Below are 21,603 nucleotides of genomic sequence, written 5' to 3' on the forward strand. Positions count from 1 at the left end.
AAAAAAAAAAAAAAAAAAAAAAAAAAAAAAAAAAAAAAAAAAAAAAAAAGAAGAAGAAGAAGAAGAAGAACTCATGATATACCTAATTTATTTATTAGAAGCACAAAAGCAAGGACTTACCAGTACTGGCAGACCATTCCTCACTATGTATCGTTTGCTTTGAGAAATTGGCTGGATGAGGGAAAACAATAAATCTAATTACATACATTCCACTCAATGATTTCCATGCATGTACAAAATGGAAAATTAAATTCTATCATAAAAAAAGAAAGAAGTAACTATTACAAATTGTTGTTTCTCTCGAAGTCCAAGATCATCAAATAAGCACTGGACCTCTGGTTCACTTTCAGTCTACATAGACTCAAGAAAATAGTTCAGCTAATTCAAGTGTAGAAAATTTTGAGATAGTTCAAAAAATTGAAGATAAGCCCTAGTGAAGAAAAATGCTAGTCAAATTATTGTCAAGGAAGCTTGCCATTGTATTGGCTCCTTCATCCCAGATAAGTCCATTGTATGAGACGCTTCTTAGCTTTCCTCCAGCTCTTCCATCTGCTTCAAGCACCGTAACACTGAAGCCATGCGATTTCAATTTGTAGGCTGCAGCGAGCCCACTTAACCATGATACACACAAAATCAAAGTCAGTCTCACTGGAGGATACTGAGTTTACGCAGGACAAAGAAATGATCAAATTACTGAGAAACAATATTATTGAAAAAGAACAAAACAATGGAATCACGTGAGAGCTTTCAGGAATTTTTTGAAGCATTGATATTCCATCTCATTCCAGAACCTCTCTATTCCTAAAATTTCTTTGGTTTATGCGGATTCAGATATGTCATAGCAAAGGATCTAATTGCACAATTCTAAAGGATTTTAGCTTTGTCTTTGAACCACCTCCTGTGAGCGCTTCAAGCAGCCACTCATCAATACGTTTTGGTAAGCAAAGAGACAAGTCAAAAGAGATCAAAATAAAGAGCCACCCTTCAACTGTAAAAGGAAAGAACGCTAATGAAGAGATGATCAACTATTTCTCCATCTCGTCCCACAATTCTAAAGGATTTCAGCTTTGACTTTCCGAGTCAACACTTAGGTCCCTGCGGGATAATCCATTGAATGGTTTCTCACAGTCTCCAGTGGTGCATTACTTCTCTCAATTCATGCATCAGTACTCATGTATAGACCGATTTTCTTTTCACCCACAAAAGTACTGGCCAGATGAAAGAAAATTACATTTGAATTTGAAGCCATAACTAAAAACCAGAGCCAGTATTTTAAGTGAAAAATACTGATTTAAAAAAACCAAACAAGGACAAATAGACAACATTATAAACTTCCATCAAACTAAATCTTCATAAACATAAATGCAATTAAATTATCGAACTATCATTACCCAACTCAAAAATTAGTACATAAACTTTATTTCAGTGCCTCATCAGTAACAACACCGCCCCATAAGCAGAAGCTAGAAAAAAGTAGGATATGGGAGATAACAACATACACACCTGACACCAGCGCCAACAACAGCCACCCTTTTTCTGGAGACTACAAAATCGAAGAAGATGCAAAGAATTAAGCTATATCCAGCAAAATTTGGCTCAAAAAGGAAAGCATGATCTACATAGCTACAGAAACTGCTAACAAAACGTATTTACAAAACTTGTGAAAGATATTTTGAGGAGAAAAGGAAAATTGCTGCAGACTCGTATAGCAAGAAAGTTGCTGATAGTTACATTGTGAGAACTTCATAGTACAATCCAATTACAGAATGACGATAATTACAAAAATGATTAGTTTCTCGATGATCAATGCAATCAAGTGAGGATGTGCTTAGCGAGATAGAGAGAGAGAGAGAGAGAGAGACCTCGCTGGTCTTGTTTGGCTGGCGAGGCCATGTCTGTGTAGCTTGGTTAAGCTGATGCTCTGTCAAAGTTCTTCAGAATCCTCCATGTGAAACTTGGGAAACAAAATAAGAGATAAACTGTATAGTACACAGGAAATGCCGCCGGTTTCTTTCGAATGGGCCATGGATGTTAATGGATTATCGACGTCAATATTAATGGGCCATTGATGCAATATAAATGGGATGGGCCTATGACGTCAATATTAATGGATGGGCCGAAGACGTCAAATTAATGGGCTGCTGTTGTCAATATCAATGGGCCGTTGACGTCAATATTCATGGGCCATTGACGTCAAATAATTGGGATGGGCCGTTGACGTAAATATTAATGGAATGGGCCGCAGACGTCAATATTAATGGGCCGTTGACGTTAATATTAATGGGCCGTTGACGTCAATATTCATGGGCCATTGACGTCAAATAATTGGGATGGGCCGTTGACGTAAATATTAATGAAATGGGCCGCAGACGTCAATATTAATGGGCCGTTGACGTCAATATTAATGTGCAGTTGACGTCAATATTAATGGGCCGTTTACGTCAATATTAATGGTCCGTTGACGTCAATATTAATGGGCCATATGACTTGGGCTCAGTTCCAAATGTAGCAGCTTATTGGGCCGTAAAATTGGGCTCAGTTCCGAAAGTAGCAGATCATTGGGCCGGACATGGCGCTGAGTCCAGAAAATCCAGTTGGGCCGAATGACTTGGGCTCAGTTCCAAAATGTAGCAGCTTGTTGGGCCGGACATAGCGCTGAGCCCAGAAGATGCAGTTGGGCCGTATGACGTGGGCTCAGTTCCAAATGTAGCAGCTTGTTGGGCCGAACATAACGCTGAGTCCAGAAGATGTAGTTGGGTCGAACATAACGCTGAGTCCAGAAGATGTAGTTGGGTCGAACATAACGCTGAGTCCAGAAGATGTAGTTGGGTCGTTATGACTTGTGCAGTCCCTTCTTCTACCGATCTGGTATTCACCGTTCGGATTCTGACTTTACAAGAAAGAAAGGACTGATCGAGAAGTAGAAGCTTCATCTCAATTTCTTCTCTCAAAGATACTCCTCCTGCAGCTACGAGCTTCAATTACCCGACCATGGCCACGGTTGAAGTTCTCGTGGCACAAATCCAAGGCTTGTCGAGTACTGCCGGTGATATTTCACGCCTCCACACTCTTCTCAAGCAATCAGAAGAACTACTTCACGCCGACACCGCTCGTTTACCTTCCGCATTGGCTCAACTTGATGCTTCCGAACATTCTTTAGGATATCTTTTCATTCTGTAAGTTTTTCTTCTCTGAATTATTCTATCTGGGTGTTTTAATTAGGTCCCGCCTTCTTTATGTTACACTTCTTTTGAGGATTCATTCCTATCAGTGAGAGCTTTTGTGAAACCGTCATTTCTTTTGGTACAAGTTCCAAGGGACGAAGTCCAAGATTGGTGTTACGCTTAACCTCGGGATTTGAAATCACTGCTTATATACCTGGTATTGGCCATAATTTACGAGAACATTCGGTAGTCTTAGTAAGAGGGGGAAGGGTTAAGGATTTACCCTTTATTGAGGACTCTACGAAGGGACAACAGCCATCTTGTATACGACGTCTAACTATTCTAGTTATTTGAAACTGCCTTACTTTGATTTCGAGTGTGTGATTTGAGGCGAAATGTATGCAAAGGAGATTGATTCATACTGTTTTCTTTAAATATATTGGCAGTGAGGCATGCACATCTGTACCAATTTCACAAGACCAATCCAGTTCAATTATTCTGACTATTTCAAGATTTATCTCTTCTTGCAACCAGGAGCAGATTCGTTTAGCACCTGAAAAATGTAAATCATCGTGCAAATTGATCCTTATTCTTAACATATGTGATTACTGCTGTCTGGAATTTTGACATCTATTATCACCATATGGTGATCGTGCAGTCGCCTCTGTTTGCAAGAGGTTCAAAGATCAAGTTATGCTTGAGGCTCCAATTAGAGGGGTAGCTCCACTTCATACTGCCATTAGAAAACTCCAGACCTCTTCAGAACATTTAACCAGTTTACATCCGGATTTTCTTCTTCTCTGCTTATTAGCCAAGTGCTATAAAACTGGCAGATCCATACTGGATAATGATATTCTCGAGGTTGATCAACCAAGAGACCTGTTTCTTTATTGTTATTACGGGTGAGTTGCTTTTCTTCTTCAAACTCTCAACCGTTATATTATATGTTAATTTTTGCAAATGCTATATTTTCTTTCTTAACCCCCAACCCCCCTCATGTATGTTGATTTCCTTCTATTTTCATCGTTAAGAATTTTACAATGCATCGAAAATATGGTAAGTCCTCAAAGGCCTTGTCAATGCTTTCAGCTGGAGTTTGTTTGCTTTTCTAGCAAGAACTATGATGTTAAGAAATTTTATGTTGCATGCGAGTCATATTATGTAGTAAATCTAGATCTTTTTTTTTTTTTTTTTTAAGGCTAAATGAGTTTGCTACCGTTTAGTAAAAAATTTCTATTGTGACCTTTTTATAGCTCTGCTGCTCTGAGGTAGTATCATATTTACTCTTTGTTGTATTCTTTCTTTTGTTGTAGACTTGCAGTAGTCTCATGCGGGTTTGATGTAGTTGCACAGTTTATGTGCAACTTGACTAATTTTAGAGGACAACCTTTCGACCCTGCAACATTGGTGTCTTGAAACTTGTAAGATACATAATAGGTGGCACTATAGTTTGACCCCATAACCACAAAGGCTTCTCGGTCTATAGCTTATTCTTTTGACCATTCAGCTATCTAACGGTTTCTGTGTGTGTAGGGAATGTTGAATTCCCCATTTATTTCTTGGATGAGATAAGGAGTATGGTGTTTAGTTTCAAGGGGGAAGGCCTTCAAGATACTAATAAGGAGGACTTGGTCAAGGTTTCTGATGAACTTTACATTAGTGTTTTTAGTGGTGCGACTATGAATAAGACCTACATCTATTTTCTTTTTAAGAAGGACAATACATGATAGTGAAAGACTCAAGACCCATCAGCTTGGTAACTAACTTATATAAAATTAATGCTAAAGTCTAGGCTGATGAGGTAGTGGTCTCCTCACTATTTTCAGTTTCTGGGGTCTTTTTTTCTTTTTTTCTTTCTTTCTTTCTTTTCTTTTCTTTTTTTGTTTTTTTTTTTTGTTTTTTTTTTCTGTTGGGAGATGGATTCTTGATGAAGCCATTGTTGCTTACGAAGCAATTTAAGATTATATGGAGTTGGACTTGTAGGAAGGAAGGGGCTGTCTTTATGATCCTTATCTGCAACTAACTTCCATCATAGATTCTCTTAGTGGTTAGCAAGCCAAAGGTTAAAAGCTTTGCTACTAAAAGAATTAGGTAGGGTGATTCTCTGTCATTGTTATTGGGAGGCTTTTTTGTTAACCTTTGGTGTGGTGGGGATAAGTCATGTTCCCTCTCCTTTTGTATGCTTCTTTTCACTAATACAAAATTTTATGTTTCTCATATAAAAAAGAAATCCCCAGTCTCTGTGCCTCTTTCTCATGGTGGATGACATTTTTGACAGGATCTAGAGAGATAGATAGGTACTTCGTTGACCAGAGAGGGAGGGGATCTTTTTTAAAGTGTGATGGAGTATTAGGAGGTGAATGGTTGGGCTATTTCAATGCTTACCTTTGTGCCTTTATGTCTTTTTTTTTTATTTTTTATTTTGTAATCATCATTTATCTTTTATTTTTAACAACTAGAGTCCGTTTGTCTAATGTTTATTTTGCTTTGGTTGGTCCCTTTTGTTTCAGTCATTTACTTTTTGTTTAGTTTGTTACTTGTACCTCCATTCCTTTTTAATGAAGGTTTGGGTTCTCATAAAAAATAGGATAAAATAAGGCTTCTCGAGACTTCATTTATAAAACCATTTAACTGTCTTATAAAAGACATTTATATAATTGGGAAGCAACAAACCATGTTGAGCAAGCACGTTGTAAGTTGTGACAAATCTATCATCTCCTGATTGACATTCTCCTTTTAATAACATGCGATACATAATTTCATTTTATGAGATCATTCATGCGCTGATATTCAATTTTGTCTTTCTTTGTAAATAGGGATTTTCTGATAATATTTTTCTTGTGTGTCAGGGGGATGATATGCGTAGGACTAAAGCTATTTCACAAAGCGCTTGAGCTTCTTCATAATGTGCACCATCTAATTGGAACTCCTTCCTTATTATTGATTTGCATTTATTTAACATGCTTCTAGATGATCTGACAGCCACTACCCGTATTTTTCTTACAGGTTGTGACTGCTCCAATGCCATCATTGAATGCTATTGCTGTTGAGGCATACAAAAAATATATTTTACTCTCGCTCATTTATAATGGACAAGTATGGGGTTCTTTCTATCTGCTTTAGCATTAACAAATATTCTTATATCCTTTTTTAGTTGCTCTACTGTCTCTGTATATGTCATATTTCTGTTGGTAACTATGAAAATACGAGATGTTCCACCATGACCACAATTAATTATGCACTCAACAAGGGATGTAAATTGTTTGGTCATTTTTAGATTTTGACTAATGGAGCAAATAATCTTTAATATTTGTAATATAGAATTTTAAACATAACAATACTTAGCAGCATAAATGGGTTAGTTACTTTTAGCTTTTAGTCACTTAGTAACTTTATATGTTCCTGTGATGTAAAGGAGACTAATATGGCTATACATGAATCTGGTGGCAGTTTTCATCCAGTCTCCCAAAGTACACTTCCTCAGTAGCACAGAGAAATTTAAAAAACTTCTGTCAGGTACTATAAATTCAAGTGAAGACATTCTCTTTGTTCATGGACAGATTAAGTAATTTTTTACGTGAAGATCACTTCTTTAATGTTGATTTCAACAAAATGTGAATGTTCCTCATTTTGGATGTGTTGTAATCAATGATCACTTTCTCGTGTTTAGTTGTCAAATTTATGAGCAAATTTGCTTGAAATTAGAAATTTTCTTTTAGGATGACTGGATAAATATTCCATATGGTAGTTTTCCTTATTCAGTGGTGGGTACCTTGAACGATGCAATTCGCTATTATAATCCTGAAAAAATGACTATCAAGCACTAGATTGATCTATCTAAATTATATTTAGGTAGAGCACAATCCTGTTCTGATTGATCTTAGCAGAATTTTCTGGAGAACGTATATATATATATTGCTTTAGAGGGAATGGTTTGGTGCTTGGTCTATTTCGGTACATTTTTGCAATCAAATTTACTGATGAGTTCCCAAAATGTCAAAATTTACTGCATGCATACATTTGGGTTGAAAGAAATGTACGACCAGTTCCAGTTGTCATCTGTGTACTTGTATCTCCCTTCCCCCATCTCATTCCTTCCCTCTCTGTGATGTGTTATGCTGTTTTTATTTATTGTCTGTTTCTTCTTTTACAGCCCTACATTGAATTGGCAAATAGTTATGGCACAGGAAATGTTGACGAATTAGACACTGTTTTTCAAACAAACAGGGAGAAATTTGAAAGTGTAAGAATTATCTCACTATGTTATCACTTCAGATGGTCTAGTTACATTACATGGTATGTGCATGCAGTGAAGAGACCTTGGTTAGTTAGATATTGGCTTGTCGATGTATCACCTAAATGCTTCTGTGTTTTTGATGAGTTATGGATTGTGTTATTCCAGGACAACAATCTTGGACTCGTAAAGCAGGCTGTATCTTCTTTGTACAAGCGCAACATTCAGAGATTGACGCAGACGTACATGACCCTCTCACTTCAAGATATAGCAAATACTGTTAAACTCAACCGTCCTAAGGAAGCTGAAATGCATGTGCTACAAATGGTAACTTCAGAATCGCAGGATTATTCTATTAATCAGCATCCATCTCTAGTAATATCAGTTTTTGGTACAATTTTAGATCCAGGACGGTGAGATTTTTGCAACGATTAATCAGAAGGATGGAATGGTCAGATTTCTAGAGGATTCCGAACAGTACAAATCCTGCAAGATGATTGAGAATATTGACTCGTCGATTCAGAGGTATGATGTTTGGAATTGAATGAGAAAGCAAACATTAATAAATATATTGAATGATATCATGATAATGCGTCCTGTTGATTGGAATTTTCTTTTCATAAAAAAAATCATCGTATGTTGTAGAGCTTTATAGCAGCATAAGCAGCGCTGGCTGAATTGCCATATACATCACAATTATGACTGAACTGACTTATGATATTGTAATATGTACTCGGTTAAGGTTTGAGCATACTTCATTGTTCTTTTCCCCTCTCTTCCTCTGTTCATCACAGGATAATGACACTTGCTAAGAAATTAACTGCTATGGATGAAAATATATCATCTGATCCTCTGTATCTAGCAAAGGTGAGCATCTCTAAATCAAAGTCTCATTTTGAATTGTAAAGTGCAATAAAAAAATTGTTGTTTTCAGGCTGGAAGAGAGAGGCAGAGATTCGATTACGATGACTTTGATTCTGTTCCTCAAAAATTTAATATTTGACTGGAGCTATGCAAAGTCACTTTGTATCTTTTTCCTTCCGCCCGATTTAGTTCAAAGAGACAAAGCTTGTCAAGGTCATTTGCTCCTTGTGAGTAGTGTATGTAATCCCATTCTCTTACCTCAAAAACTAATTTTGTAATATTCTGCAACATTGATCAAATCCTCAGCGGTTTTTGAACGGAACACGGATAAACACGGATAAAGCTTCTTAAAGATCTAGAAAATTTAGACTTAGCTTATTCTAATTTTGTTAGTTTCATTCATGATATTAAAAAAAAAAAAAAAAAGTGTTAATTTCAAGCAATTTTGGATTTTGAAACTCACAACCAACCATTAAATGTATCTTCCTACCATCACTTGCTACTTCTAAATGTGAAAGTCCCGTTTCTTTTGGCATGTCGAACTTCGGGACACATGAATTTAAACATGTCAACGTGAGAGTGCACCTATTGAAGAGAAAATAACATCAATAGAAATTGACGGTAGAGTAAACCTATTGCGACACTTTCAACATTAAATCATGAACCTATTGTTGAATCATGATTTAGATAAGTAGAAGATGAGATAAGATGTTTTTTTCTTTTTAAGAGCTGCAAGAGTAAATCTTCTGTTCCAAGATCGGATTTACCCCAAGATCAAATACACAATGATGATGTTTTTTCTTTTTTATTTTTTTATTTCAAAATCTAATGCATATTTTTTCTTTTTAGAGCTCCGAGTAAATCCTTTATTCCTTCCAAGATCAAATGCCCATGACACACAATCTGCCTTATTATGAATCGAAAGTAATAATGATATAAAGTATTACTTTCTACCAGAGTAAATCCTTTATTCCAAGAGACACACAATCTGCCTTATTCTGAATCGAAAGTAATAATGATATAAAGTATTACTTTCTACCAGAGTAAATCCTTTATTCCAAGATCGAATGCCATGACACACAATCTGCCTTATTCTGAATCGAAAGTAAATCCTTTATTCCAAGATCGAATGCCATGACACACAATCTGCCTTATTCTGAATCGAAACTAATCAAGGAAATCAAGGCATACATTTACCCACAATCAATGATGCGTTACAAAGACAAGAAAAGATTGCATAATCAATAGTTTTCTGAAATTATACTACTTTCATAGGGTTTCAATCATAGGGTTTCGAATCCCTTTTTAAAGATTGCATAATCAATGGTTTTGTAAAATTATACTTTCAGAGGTTTCAAACCCCTTTCTTCACTTTCTGAAATTATACCACAAACGGTTTTAAACCACTTCATTCTTTTTACCCACAATACATGCGTTGACTAGAAGAAAAGATGGCATAATCAATGGTTTTATGAAATTATACTACTTCTAGAGGTTTCAAACCACTTCTTCGCTGGTTTTTTGAAATTATATCACAGAGGGTTTCAAACCCCTTACTTCAACGATTTTCTGAAATTATACCACTCCCTTTTCCCTCGAGTTTCAAACCACTCTCAGATGTGAGAGAGGGTTTCAAAGATGTGATAAATTGTTTGATAATTGGTTTGTCTGGAGTTTCAAACCTTTCAAATGTGAGAGAGGGTTTTAAGGATGTGATAAATGGTTTGATAATTATGAGAGAGTTTCAGAGTCTTTTGCTAGAGGGTTTAAGAGATGTGAGTGAGATGAATCATAAATTGTTTGATGAATCATAAATTGTTTGATAATTCATCAGACGTTGATCTGGAGATCATGACATGAACCTTTTCGAAGGTAATAGATTTTTAGTAGATAGGGATCAGTAAAAATTTCCTTCGAGGAATGGGTCAGACCGGGTCATGATAAATTGTTTGATAATTTAAACGCGGTTTATCTCATAGATTTTTTGTAGATAGGGATCCAGTAAAAACTTCTTTCGAAGAATGGGCCAGACCGGGTCATTTCTCGAGAACAATAGCTAAGGCTTCTGATACTACCACTTGGATTTGGAACCTTCGTGCTGATGCTCACAATTTCGATAGCCATCCCATTTCGGCCAAGTCTCCATCAAGTGAGATGTATTTCCACGCTCGTTTTTTCATCATCTGAAAATAAAAACAAGAGTAAAAATGTCATCGGTACATTCTAAAAAAAACAATAATAATAATTAAAAAGAAAAATTCTACCCACTCCTAAAAATAAAAAACAATAATAATAATAATAATAATAATCAAAAGAATTACTAATCTCTTGCAGTAATCCAACACTAATATTTTTTACTTGTTCTTACCAGGCAGTCACGTCGATACAGAATCGATACCGTCACCGTGACTGACTGTAGATGCTGTAGGAAACATTGCAAGGTGATGGTTTGGGGACGACCCGTCATGTCCATGACTCGAATTTCTTCAATCATGGTATCAAGAAGTGGGTCCCTTCTCGAACAGGCTCCTCAGGCGATCCGCCGAACTTTTTAAAAATTATATCGGCCTCGCCAGGACGTAGAGTATAATTTGATCCTCGGACGGCTACTTCAACTATGACATCGACTACTCCAGCTATGACGTTGAGTACCTTCTGGGACATCAATGATAAATTGTTTGAGAATTCTGCGAGATCAATGATAAATTGTTGGATAATTCTACGAGATCAATAATAAATTGTTTGATAATTCTGTGAGATCAATGATAAATTGTTTCATAATTTTGTGAAATTAATGATAAATTGTTGGATAATTCTGCGATATCAATAATAGATCGTTGGATAATTCTGCGAGATATAAATTGTTTGATAATTTTGTGAAATCAATGATAAACTGTTTGATAATTCTGTGGGATTAATGATAAATTAGATCAATCATAAATTGTTTGATAATTTTGCGAGATAAATTAGAGCATTGATAAATTGTTTGATAATTTTGTGAGATCAATGATCAATTAGATCAATGATAAATTGTTGGATAATTTTGCGAGATCAATCATTAATTGTTGGATAATTCTGCGACATCAATCATAAATTGTTTGATAATTCTGTTAAATAAATTAGATCAATGATAAATTGTTTGATAATTCTGTGAGATAAATTAGAGTAACGATAAATTGTTTTGATAATTCTGTGAGATAAATTAGAGCAATGATAAATTGTTTGATAATTTTGTGAGATAAATTAGAGCAATGATAAATTGTTTTGATAATTCTGTGAGATAAATTAGAAGAATGATAAATTGTTTGATAATTTTGTGAGATTAATGATAAATTGTTTGATAATTATGCGAGATTAATAATAAATTGTTTGATAATTATGCGAGATCAATCATAAATTGTTCGATAATTCTGCGAGATCAATCATAAATTGTTGGATAATTCTAATTCTGCGAGATCAATAAGATAATTCTTATTCTGCAAGATCAATCATAAATTTGTTGGATAATTCTTATTCTGCGAGATCAATCATAAATTGTTGGATAATTATTATTCTGCGAGATCAATAATAATTTGTTGGATAATTCTTATTCTGCGAGATCAATCATAAATTGTTGGATAATTCTAATTCTGCGAGATCAATCATAAATGGTTGATAATTCTGCGAGATCAATCATAAATTGTTGGATAATTCTAATTCTGCGAGATCAATCATAAATTGTTGATAATTCTGCGAGATCAATCATAAATTTTTAATAATTCTGGGAGATCAATCATAAATTGTTTGATAATTATGTGAGATCAATAATAAATTGTATAGATTGTTGGTAGATAGAAATGCCGTAAAAACTTCTTACGAAGAATGGGTCGGGTCATTTCTTGAGAACAATAGCGAAGGGTCCTAATACTATCCTTGTATTTGGAACATCAATAGATTTTTGGTAGATAGAGATCTCGTAAAAACTTCTTTCGAGGAATGGGCCAGACCGGGTCATTTCTTGAGAACAATAACTCATGGTCCTGATACTACCACCATTTTCTCGAAAACTATTTAGTGCCCATTTTTGGCAACTCTCCATCATCTTGGCTGAGTGGGACGGTGCTCGAACACAAACAAAGAGTAAAAATGTCATTGATACATTCTAAAAAATAATAATAATAATAATAATATTTAAAAAAAAAATTCTACTCACGTCTATGTAGTGTATAACTTCTAAAAATAAAAAACAACAATAATAATAATAATAATAATAAAAAGAATTACTAACCTCTATGTACTAATGTAACCCTAATTTTTTTTCTCATTACTAAGAGAGTCACATCAGGTTGATACAGAATCGATACCGTCACCGTGACTATAGATGTTGTAGGAAGCATTACAAGGTGATGGTTTGGGGACGACCCGTCACGTCCACGACTCGAATTTCTTCTATCCATGGTATCAATGATGGCTGACCTTGTTGCAATGCGTATGAAATTCAAACCGTTTTATGGATCTGAGATGATGCCACCCCATAGTGGATGAGGAAGGAAGAGCTAGAGCTGCTTCATCATGCGCTAAAAGAAGTGACATTTGGGCAGGACGAAGCAGATCTTGGCGGTTGGATGCCCATGTACACCCCTAATTCTTCATGAAGTATACCCCTAATTCTTCCTGAAGTATACCCAGTACACCCTTACCTTTTCATGAAGTACACAAGAACATTACAAAAAAAACTGATAACAAAAAACCATATAGACCAAAAAAACAAAAAATCACCGTTTAAAAATACACTCTTACACCCTAACTTTTCATGGGCTTCATAAACTCAAGCAAACAAGCCAACAGTGTTTTCCTCGTCTCGGCCTTTTTGTCTTTCTGAGCAGAGGTCTCAGCTTCTTCCGGGCTCATCTCGGCCTTTTTGGCTTTCCGAGCAGAGATCTCAGTCCGAGCAGAGATCTCAGCAAGCAAGTGATTTTGCTCCCAAGCATGATAATCTTCTATTCCTGTCCGAAAATTGACTACTAAATTTGAATTGTACGATGGATAAATTCTACGAGATCAATGATAAATTGTTTGATAATTCTGTGAGATAAATTAGAGCAATGATAAATTGTTTTGATAATTCTGTGAGATAAATGAGAGCAATGATAAATTGTTTGATAATTCTGTGAGATAAATTAGAGCAATGATAAATTGTTTTGATAATTCTGTGAGATAAATTGGAGGAATGATAAATTGTTTGATAATTTTGTGAGATTAATGATAAATTGTTTGATAATTATGCGAGATTAATAATAAATTGTTTGATAATTATGCGAGATCAATCATAAATTGTTCGATAATTGTGCGAGATCAATCATAAATTGTTGGATAATTCTAATTCTGCGAGATCAATCATAAATTGTTAATAATTCTGGGAGATCAATCATAAATTGTTTGATAATTCTGCGAGATCAATCATAAATTGTTTGATAATTATGTGAGATCAATAATAAACTGTATAGATTGTTGGCAGATAGAAATCCGGTAAAAACTTCTTACGAAGAATGGGCCAGACCGGGTCATTTATTGAGAACAATAGCGAAGGGTTCTAATACTATCCTTGTATTTGGAACATCAATAGATTTTTGGTAGATAGAGATCTCGTAAAAACTTCTTTCGAGGAATGGGCCAGACCGGGTCATTTCTTGAGAACAATAACTCATGGTCCTGATACTACCACCATTTTCTCGAAAACTATTTAGTGCCCATTTTTGGCAACTCTCCATCATCTTGGCTGAGTGGGACGGTGCTCGAACACAAACAAAGAGTAAAAATGTCATTGATACATTCTAAAAAATAATAATAATAATAATAATATTTAAAAAAAAAATTCTACTCACGTCTATGTAGTGTATAACTTCTAAAAATAAAAAACAACAACAATAATAATAATAATAATAAAAAGAATTACTAACCTCTACGTACTAATGTAACCCTAATTTTTTTTCTCATTACTATGAGAGTCACATCACGTTGGTACAGAATCGATACCGTCACCGTGACTATAGATGTCGTGGGAAGCATTACAAGGTGATGGTTTGGGGACGACCCGTCACATCCACGACTCGAATTTCTTCTATCCATGGTATTAATGATGGCTGACCTTGTTGCAATACGTATGGAATTCAAACCGTTTTATGGATCTGAAGATGATGCCACCGCGTAGTGGATGAGGAAGGAAGAGCATCAAACATGCCCAAGTTTGAAGATGTATAATATCCTGTGAAGAACTATGTATAATATCCTGTGATTTAGAAGAACTAGTTTGATGGATAGCTTACGCATATCAATGACTAACTTTATTTTATTTTATTATTATTATTTTTTATCTGGTTTTTTGTTTTTGGGTTCATTTTTAATTTGAGTTTTTGTTTTTTAAGAATTTTGACTTCTATTCTTTTTTGTTTTTTCTTCTATTTTGACTCAATAAAATATGAGTTGTGAAACATGAAACCAAAAACTTTAGAGCTGAACCGAACTGCCAAAATAAAAAATGTGTCTAAATTGATTCTGTTTTTAGGAGTTGTGGGAGACATATCAATTTTCTAAGGATTAGTCTTAATTGACATAACAACACGACGCAGCTAGTCCATAAAATCAAGAAATGCAAACAAAAACATAAAGGGTTCGGTAACATGATGAAGTTATAGGTTACGGTGACAATGAAGATTTTGTATCGACCTGATGTCTTTGCTGTGGTAGAGATGACGAGAAGATTTTAGTATTCGATTACGCTGAGTTAAATTCAACCAGTTTTTATTCTTAAATAAATGTTTGCTTCATTGTTTCATTTCTTTGTATTTTTTGTCTCTTCTTGCAATGCATACTCTGAACTTGGGCTCTTGATGTTATGTAATTTCATGTTATCATATCGTCTAGTTTTGCCCCTACATCAATATTGTAATGCATTCCTAAAGGATGCCGACTTTCCAAGTATCCATATTGATATAATCCATGTGGTTATTTGATTGCTGTAGGCTACGCTTTTAATGTCAACATGGGTATATGTACACATGTACACGTATAGTAAAGCACTCTGTTTCCATCCTAACAGATAAATATATAAAAACACACAAGTTTAGTACACATATGACATGTGGATAACAAAAGTGCTCCAAAGAATTGTTGCCTAATATTTTTGACACCGTTAGTATGCTTATCAGATTACCATTTCTAAAATCATTTTTATCATTCTTTAGGATTCAGCCTGACTATTTTGGTGCAGTTTAGTGTACGAGTTTACTTTTTTGATAATCACACTTTAGAGGGAACATTAGCTCTTTGGAGCTTAAGTGCAAGGTGCTAGGAAAAGAACATGAGCCTTAATTAGACGAGTTAGACAATATGTGAAAAGACGAATAATATTAAATATGCGAAAAGACAATAATATTAAGTTTTAGAGCCTTCATTCATGGAAGTTCAATTTCTATTTTTGTCTTTAAACTTTCATGCCGGTTCTTTTGTCATTTAAACTTTAAACACGCTATCTTAGTCCCTAAACTTTATTATAGTCTCCAAACATTTTTCATCATTTCGGTGAACAAGCAATTTGCTAAAATAATTTTTTACTCGAAATTTAGGGTCTAAAAAGCTTGAAAGTTATGGATCAAAATGGAACTTATAGCGCAAGGACCAAAAGAAATGAAGGCCTTGTTTAAGGCTTTAACATTAGTCAGAGAGTGATTATCTTGTCATCCTAAAAGTTCTCTCCCGTGGTTCTTTTACGTCCTAAATGGTTGAAGCTTAGGCAGAAAGGTGCTTAGGGTGCATTGAACTAGCTCACTTCCCCTTGTGGTTGCATAATTGCACTTTCCGAAACAGGGATGTTACTGACAAATATTTTGATAACCTGTGATCTAGAGATGTATCCTTGTTAGATTAGTGTGATTATCCATGTAGTCTCACAGGTACCGTTTAAATATAGCTGTTGTTGGAATAATTTTGGAGGATTATTTGTTTATTTATTCAAGTAGAAAGAAATTAATCTTCTTCTAGATTCCTTGTCTCATGCTGTACCATGTTTATCTTGTTCATTTTCAGGTGGCTGAAAGGACTCTGTTTTTATGGAACAATAGTCACATCGAGAACCTAATCAAACAGAACCTGATTTTGCTGATTATATTTCCTGCGCTGGAGAGAAATTCAAGAAACCATTGGAACCAGGCTGTACAAAACTTGACACAAAACGTCCGAAAGATCTTCTTGGATGCTGACCCTGAGCTGTTTGAGGAATGTTTGCTCAAATTTCAAGAAGAAGAGACACATGAGAAGGATACGAAATCTAAGCGCGAGGCTAAGTGGAAACGCTTAGAGGAGATAGCTGCTGTGAAATCTGCAAGTAATGAAGCAGTTCTTGTCTCTTCCAAAGTAGCCTTTTCTGTGTATATGTGATTGGGAGGGGGTTGGATTCGGGTCTGCCGAGCCAGGTATCCTTGGAAAATTTCTGTTTTATTGTTGAATGGGTGAAAAGCAAGAACGAAATTCAATTTTTTTCATAATTGTGCTCATCAGCATCTGGACGATGGTCCCTTGTAGTTTACTGCTTCTGTAATTCAAGTTATTGGTTTCTTTTCTTCTGTCCCTTTCTGGGTACCTCTGGATTTCTGTTTGTTTGAGCAAATGATATATACTCTGAGATATTCTAGCAGGAGGTATATACAAGCTCTTATCATCTGCCCTTTTATGGTCTATGTTTATTTTGTCCTAATTAATATCATCGGCCCTTATGTCTATGTTTATTTTGTCCCAGTTAATTTCGTGTCAATTGGAGTTCAAACATGAACTCTTCATATTGATAATATTAATCAATTATTAATTCAAATATGATTAAGTGAATAAGACACTAAGTCTGATTCTTCCGATAATAGATTGAAAATGAATTATCGAAAAAACGATATATTGGTTGTAAACACGTCAAAGTCAAAGTCCAAAATTTAGCAGGTTAAAAGGTTCAAAGCCCCAGCAGCCAGCCAGCTTAATTCGTATCTCTCAGGCTGCTTAATTCGTATCTCTCATTCAACTAAGGGAAAAATTGACATATTTGTTGTTTTTGGAAGGCAATTAATCTAAAAAACAGGTCCATATTTTAAAGTTCATCCGGAGATTGATTCCATTCAAGAGTGACTCTAAACGACAATGGGGATTTTGTAGCTGTCATTTTGGATGCAGAAAGTATGAGTTTGGGTCATCCAATGGTTTTAGCTTGATACCTAAAAGTCTTTGCAGATCATTCAGGCAGCTTTGAATGTGTTGAAAAATCTTGTTTGTCCTCCCCCATCAATCACCAATAAGCCACCTGTGTAAGGCTCGCAAGAACTGCAGAACGCATTGTTCCAGATCGAGCTGCTTGCATGACTGGTCAAGGAGATCAAAGAGAAACGCAATGGGATGAATATCTTCAGGTGTTTAGACTCCGGGGAATGGAAGTGTGATGCAAGTGAGGGAAAAAAGCTTTAATATCCCTAATTCTTCGTAAAGTATACCCCTAATTCTTCGTAAAGTATACCCCTAATTCTTCGTAAAGTATACCCCTAATTCTTCGTAAAGTATACCCCTAATTCTTCGTAAAGTATACCCCTAATTCATCGTAAAGTATACCCCTAATTCATCATTCATAAAGTATACCCCTAATTCATCATTCATAAAGTATACCCCTAATTCTTCATTCATAAAGTATACCCCTAATTCTTCATTCATAAAGTATACCCCTAATTCTTCATTCATAAAGTATACCCCTAATTCTTCATAAAGTACACCCCTAATTCTTCATAAAGTACACCCTTACCCTTACCCTTACCTTTTCACGAAGTACACAAGAACATTACAAAAAAAAACTGATAACAAAAAACCATATAGACAAAAAAAAAAAAACAAAAAATCACCGTTTAAAAATGCACTCTTACCCCCTAACTTTTCATGGGCTTCATAAACAAGCAACCAAGCCAACAGTGTTTTGCTCGTCTCGGCCTTTTTGTCTTTCTGAGCAGAGGTCTCAGCTTCTTCCGGGCTCATCTCGGCCTTTTTGGCTTTTCGAGCGGCCTTTTTGTCTTTCTGAGCAGAGGTCTCAGCTTCTTCCGGGCTCATCTCGGCCTTTTTGGCTTTCCGAGCAGAGGTCTCAGCTTCTTCCGGGCTCATCTCGGCCTTTTTGGCTTTCCGAGCAGAGGTCTCAGCTTCTTCCGGGCTCATCTCGGCCTTTTTGGCTTTCCGAGCAGAGGTCTCAGTCCGAGCAGAGATCTCAGCAAGTGATTTTGCTCCCAAGCATGATAATCTTCTATTCCTGTCCGAAAATTGACTACTAAATTTGAATTTTACGATGGATAAATTTTCTAAAATGACACCACCTTCCTTTGCTGTTTCTGAAAGGGTTCGAGAGATGTCATGTGAAATACAGGATGCGTTGTTTGATAATTCAAACGCAGTTGATTTGGACATTATATTATGAACCTTTTCGAACGCAATAGAACTCATCATCTAACAACAAAAAAAAAATGATGAATAAAAATGATATTGGTGTACCTCTCAAAATAAAAATAATAAAAAAAAAAAATTTAGTCACCTCTGTGTAATAATCGAATCCTAGTTTTCTTGTCATCTCTACTAGGAGAGAGAGATCAGGTCGATAGAGAATTGTTACTGTCACGGTCGCCGACTGTAAATTCTGTAAAAAGCATTGGAGCGTGATCGTCTGTGGACGACAAGTCATATCCACAATACGAATTTCATCAATCCAATGGATTGAGAAGTGCATCCCTCCTCCTTGGGCGTTCCGCCAAATTTTCTAAATATTATCCCGGCCTCGCCAGGATGCAACGTGTAATTCGATGCGCCCGTAAGTATGGCTGCTCCAGCTATAACGTTGATTGACCTAACTATAGATAACCAACGCCTAGCCGACATTGACAATTAGCAAGGGAGGGTTTGTAGCAGAAGAATGGTTGGCAAGGGAGGGTTTGGAGCAAAGAATGGCGTCTTCCGTCTGAAAACAAAAAAGTTTCCAAGAAATGACAAATCAGTCTTTTTCAATTGTCAAGAGAGATCGTCGGCAAGGGAGGGTTTGAAGGCAAGGGAGGGTTTGAAGGGAGATCGTCGGCAAGGGAGGGTTTGAAGGCAAGAGAGGGTTTGAAGGGAGATCGTCGGCAAGGGAGGGTTTGAAGGCAAGAGAGGGTTTGAAGGGAGATCGTCGGCAAGGGAGGGTTTGAAGGCAAGAGAGGGTTTGAAGGGAGATCGTCGGCAAGGGAGGGTTTGAAGGCAAGAGAGGGTTTGAAGGGAGATCGTCGGCAAGGGAGGGTTTGAAGGCAAGGGAGGGTTTGAAGGGAGATCGTCGGCAAGGGAGGGTTTGAAGGCAAGAGAGGGTTTGAAGGGAGATCGTCGGCAAGGGAGGGTTTGAAGGCAAGGGAGGGTTTGATGGGAGATCGTCGGCAAGGGAGATCGTCAAGCAAAGAATGGCAGTGGGAATCGTGGCACAAGGCTATATATAGGCAAGCTTGTGGAAGGCTATTTTATAAGCAAATTACTCAAGTGGAAATGGGGAGGGACTCTAATGAATGTGGTTTTAGGTAAAACCTATTTTTTAACATAAATCTTCCCCTTCAATTCTACCTCCTTCCCTCCCTCTTGTGATGTGTTATGCTGTTTTTACTTATTGTCTGTTTCTTCTTTTACAGCCCTGCATTGAATTGGCAAAAAGTTACGGCACGGGAAATGTTGACGAACTAGGCACTGTTTTTCAAACAAACAGGGAGAAATTTGAAAGTGTAAGAATTATTTCACTATGTTATCACTTCAGATGGTCTAGTTACATTACATGGTATGTGCATGCATTGAAGAGAGCTTGGTTTGTTAGATATGGGCTTGTCGATCTATTGCCTAAATGCTTCTATTTTTTTTTATATGAGTTATGGATTGTGTGTTATACCAGAACAACAATCTTGGACTCGTGAAGCAGGCTGCAACATTCAGAGATTGACGCTTACGTACTTGACCCTCTCACTTCAAGTACTGGCCAGATGAAAGAAAATTACATTTGAATTTGAAGCCATAACTAAAAACCAGAGCCAGTATTTTAAGTGAAAAATACTGATCTAAAAAAACCAAACAAAGACAAATAGACAACACTATAAACTTCCATCAAACTAAATCTTCATAAACATAAATGCAATTAAATTATCGAACTATCATTACCCAACTCAAAAATTAGTACATAAACTTTATTTCAGTGCCTCATCACTAAGAACACCGCCCCATAAGCAGAAGCTAGAAAAAAGTAGGATATGGGAGATAACAACATACACCCTAACACCAGCGCCGACAACAGCCACCCTTTTTCTGGAGGCTACAAAATCGAAGAAGATGCAAAGAATTAAGCTATATCCAGCAAAATTTAGCTCAAAAAGGAAAGCATGATCTACATAGCTACAGAAACTGCTAACAAAACGTATTTACAAAACTTGTGAAAGATATTTTGAGGAGAAAAGGAAAATTGCTGCAGACTCGTATTGCAAGAAAGTTGCTGATAGTTACATTGTGAGGACTTCATAGTACAATCCAATTACAGAATGACGATAATTACAAAAATGATTAGTTTCTCGTTGATCAATGCAATCAAGTGAGGATGTGCTTAGCGAGATAGAGAGAGAGAGAGAGAGAGAGAGAGAGAGAGAGAGAGAGAGAGAGAGAGAGAGACTTCGCTGGTCTTGTTTGGCTGGCGAGGCCATGTCTGTGTAGCTTGGTTAAGCTGATGCCCTGTCAAAGTTCTTCAGAATCCTCCATGTGAAACTTGGGAAACAAAATAAGAGATAAACTGTATAGTACACCGGAAATGCCGCCGGTTTCTTTCGAATGGGCCATTGATGTTAATGGATTATCGACGTCAATATTAATAGACCATTGATGCAATATAAATGGGATGGGCCTATGACGTCAATATTAATGGATGGGCCGAAGACGTCAAATTAATGGGCTGCTGTTGTCAATATTAATGGGCCATTGACGTCAATATTCATGGGCCATTGACGTCAATATAATTGGGATGGGCCGTTGACGTAAATATTAATGGAATGGGCCGCAGACGTCAATATTAATGGGCCGTCGACTTCAATATCAATGGGCCGTTAATGTCAATTTTAATGGGCCTTTGACGTCAATATAATTGGGATGGGCCGTTGACGTCAATATTAATCGGCCATTAGACGTCAATATTAATGGGGCGTTGAAGTCAATAATAATGGGCCGTTGTTGTCAATTTAAATGGGCCTTTGACTAATTGGGATGGGCCGTTGACGGTAATATAATGGAATGGGCCGAAGACGTCAATATTAA

The 21,603-nt window shown here is 36.2% G+C and overlaps 2 protein-coding genes and 1 long non-coding RNA gene across 12 annotated transcripts in view; 1 reads left to right on the forward strand and 2 right to left on the reverse strand.

Moving 5' to 3' along the window:
- Positions 1-21,084, reverse strand: part of LOC111444814 (protoporphyrinogen oxidase, chloroplastic/mitochondrial) — a 27,418-nt gene extending 6,334 nt beyond the window's left edge. For 2 of the 8 annotated variants that reach the window (XM_023082884.1, XM_023082877.1), the window contains exons 1-5: positions 1,863-1,991; positions 1,504-1,543; positions 476-611; positions 286-351; positions 121-171 (exon numbers count right to left, since the gene is read on the reverse strand). In XM_023082884.1, the coding sequence (XP_022938652.1) occupies positions 121-171; positions 286-351; positions 476-611; positions 1,504-1,543; positions 1,863-1,893 (324 nt within the window). In that variant the 5' untranslated portion in view covers positions 1,894-1,991. Of the gene's footprint in view, positions 1-120; positions 172-285; positions 352-475; positions 612-1,503; positions 1,544-1,731; positions 1,800-1,862; positions 1,992-20,577; positions 20,618-20,805; positions 20,912-20,953 lie in introns of those variants that run through there. The other 6 variants (XM_023082876.1, XM_023082879.1, XM_023082880.1 and 3 more) reach the window with 6 other exon arrangements.
- Positions 2,912-8,519, forward strand: LOC111444821 (COP9 signalosome complex subunit 3-like). Of its 2 annotated transcripts, none has more exons than XM_023082894.1 (11): positions 2,912-3,176; positions 3,611-3,726; positions 3,823-4,066; positions 6,014-6,071; positions 6,171-6,260; positions 6,615-6,680; positions 7,318-7,407; positions 7,567-7,725; positions 7,802-7,923; positions 8,193-8,265; positions 8,333-8,519. In XM_023082894.1, exons 1-11 carry the CDS (start codon positions 2,992-2,994, stop codon positions 8,399-8,401), a joined length of 1,272 nt encoding a protein of 423 aa, XP_022938662.1. In that variant the 5' UTR covers positions 2,912-2,991; the 3' UTR covers positions 8,402-8,519. The 2 variants fall into 2 exon arrangements, with proteins under 2 accessions (XP_022938662.1, XP_022938663.1); XM_023082895.1 differs by lacking the exon at positions 2,912-3,176 and adding an exon at positions 3,455-3,510 and having other exon boundaries at positions 3,542-3,726.
- Positions 12,881-19,306, reverse strand: LOC111444838. 2 transcript variants are annotated; one of them, XR_002710747.1, is made up of 3 exons: positions 19,292-19,306; positions 18,842-19,254; positions 12,881-13,238 (listed from the first exon to the last, which is right to left on the reverse strand). It is a non-coding gene; the product is annotated as an uncharacterized LOC111444838 (long non-coding RNA). The 2 variants fall into 2 exon arrangements; XR_002710748.1 differs by having other exon boundaries at positions 12,881-13,247.
- Positions 21,085-21,603: the final 519 nt, after the last annotated feature.

Source organism: Cucurbita moschata, unplaced genomic scaffold (genome assembly GCF_002738365.1).
Source record: "Cucurbita moschata cultivar Rifu unplaced genomic scaffold, Cmos_1.0 Cmo_Scf00007, whole genome shotgun sequence".
Taxonomy (NCBI): Eukaryota; Viridiplantae; Streptophyta; class Magnoliopsida; order Cucurbitales; family Cucurbitaceae; genus Cucurbita; species Cucurbita moschata.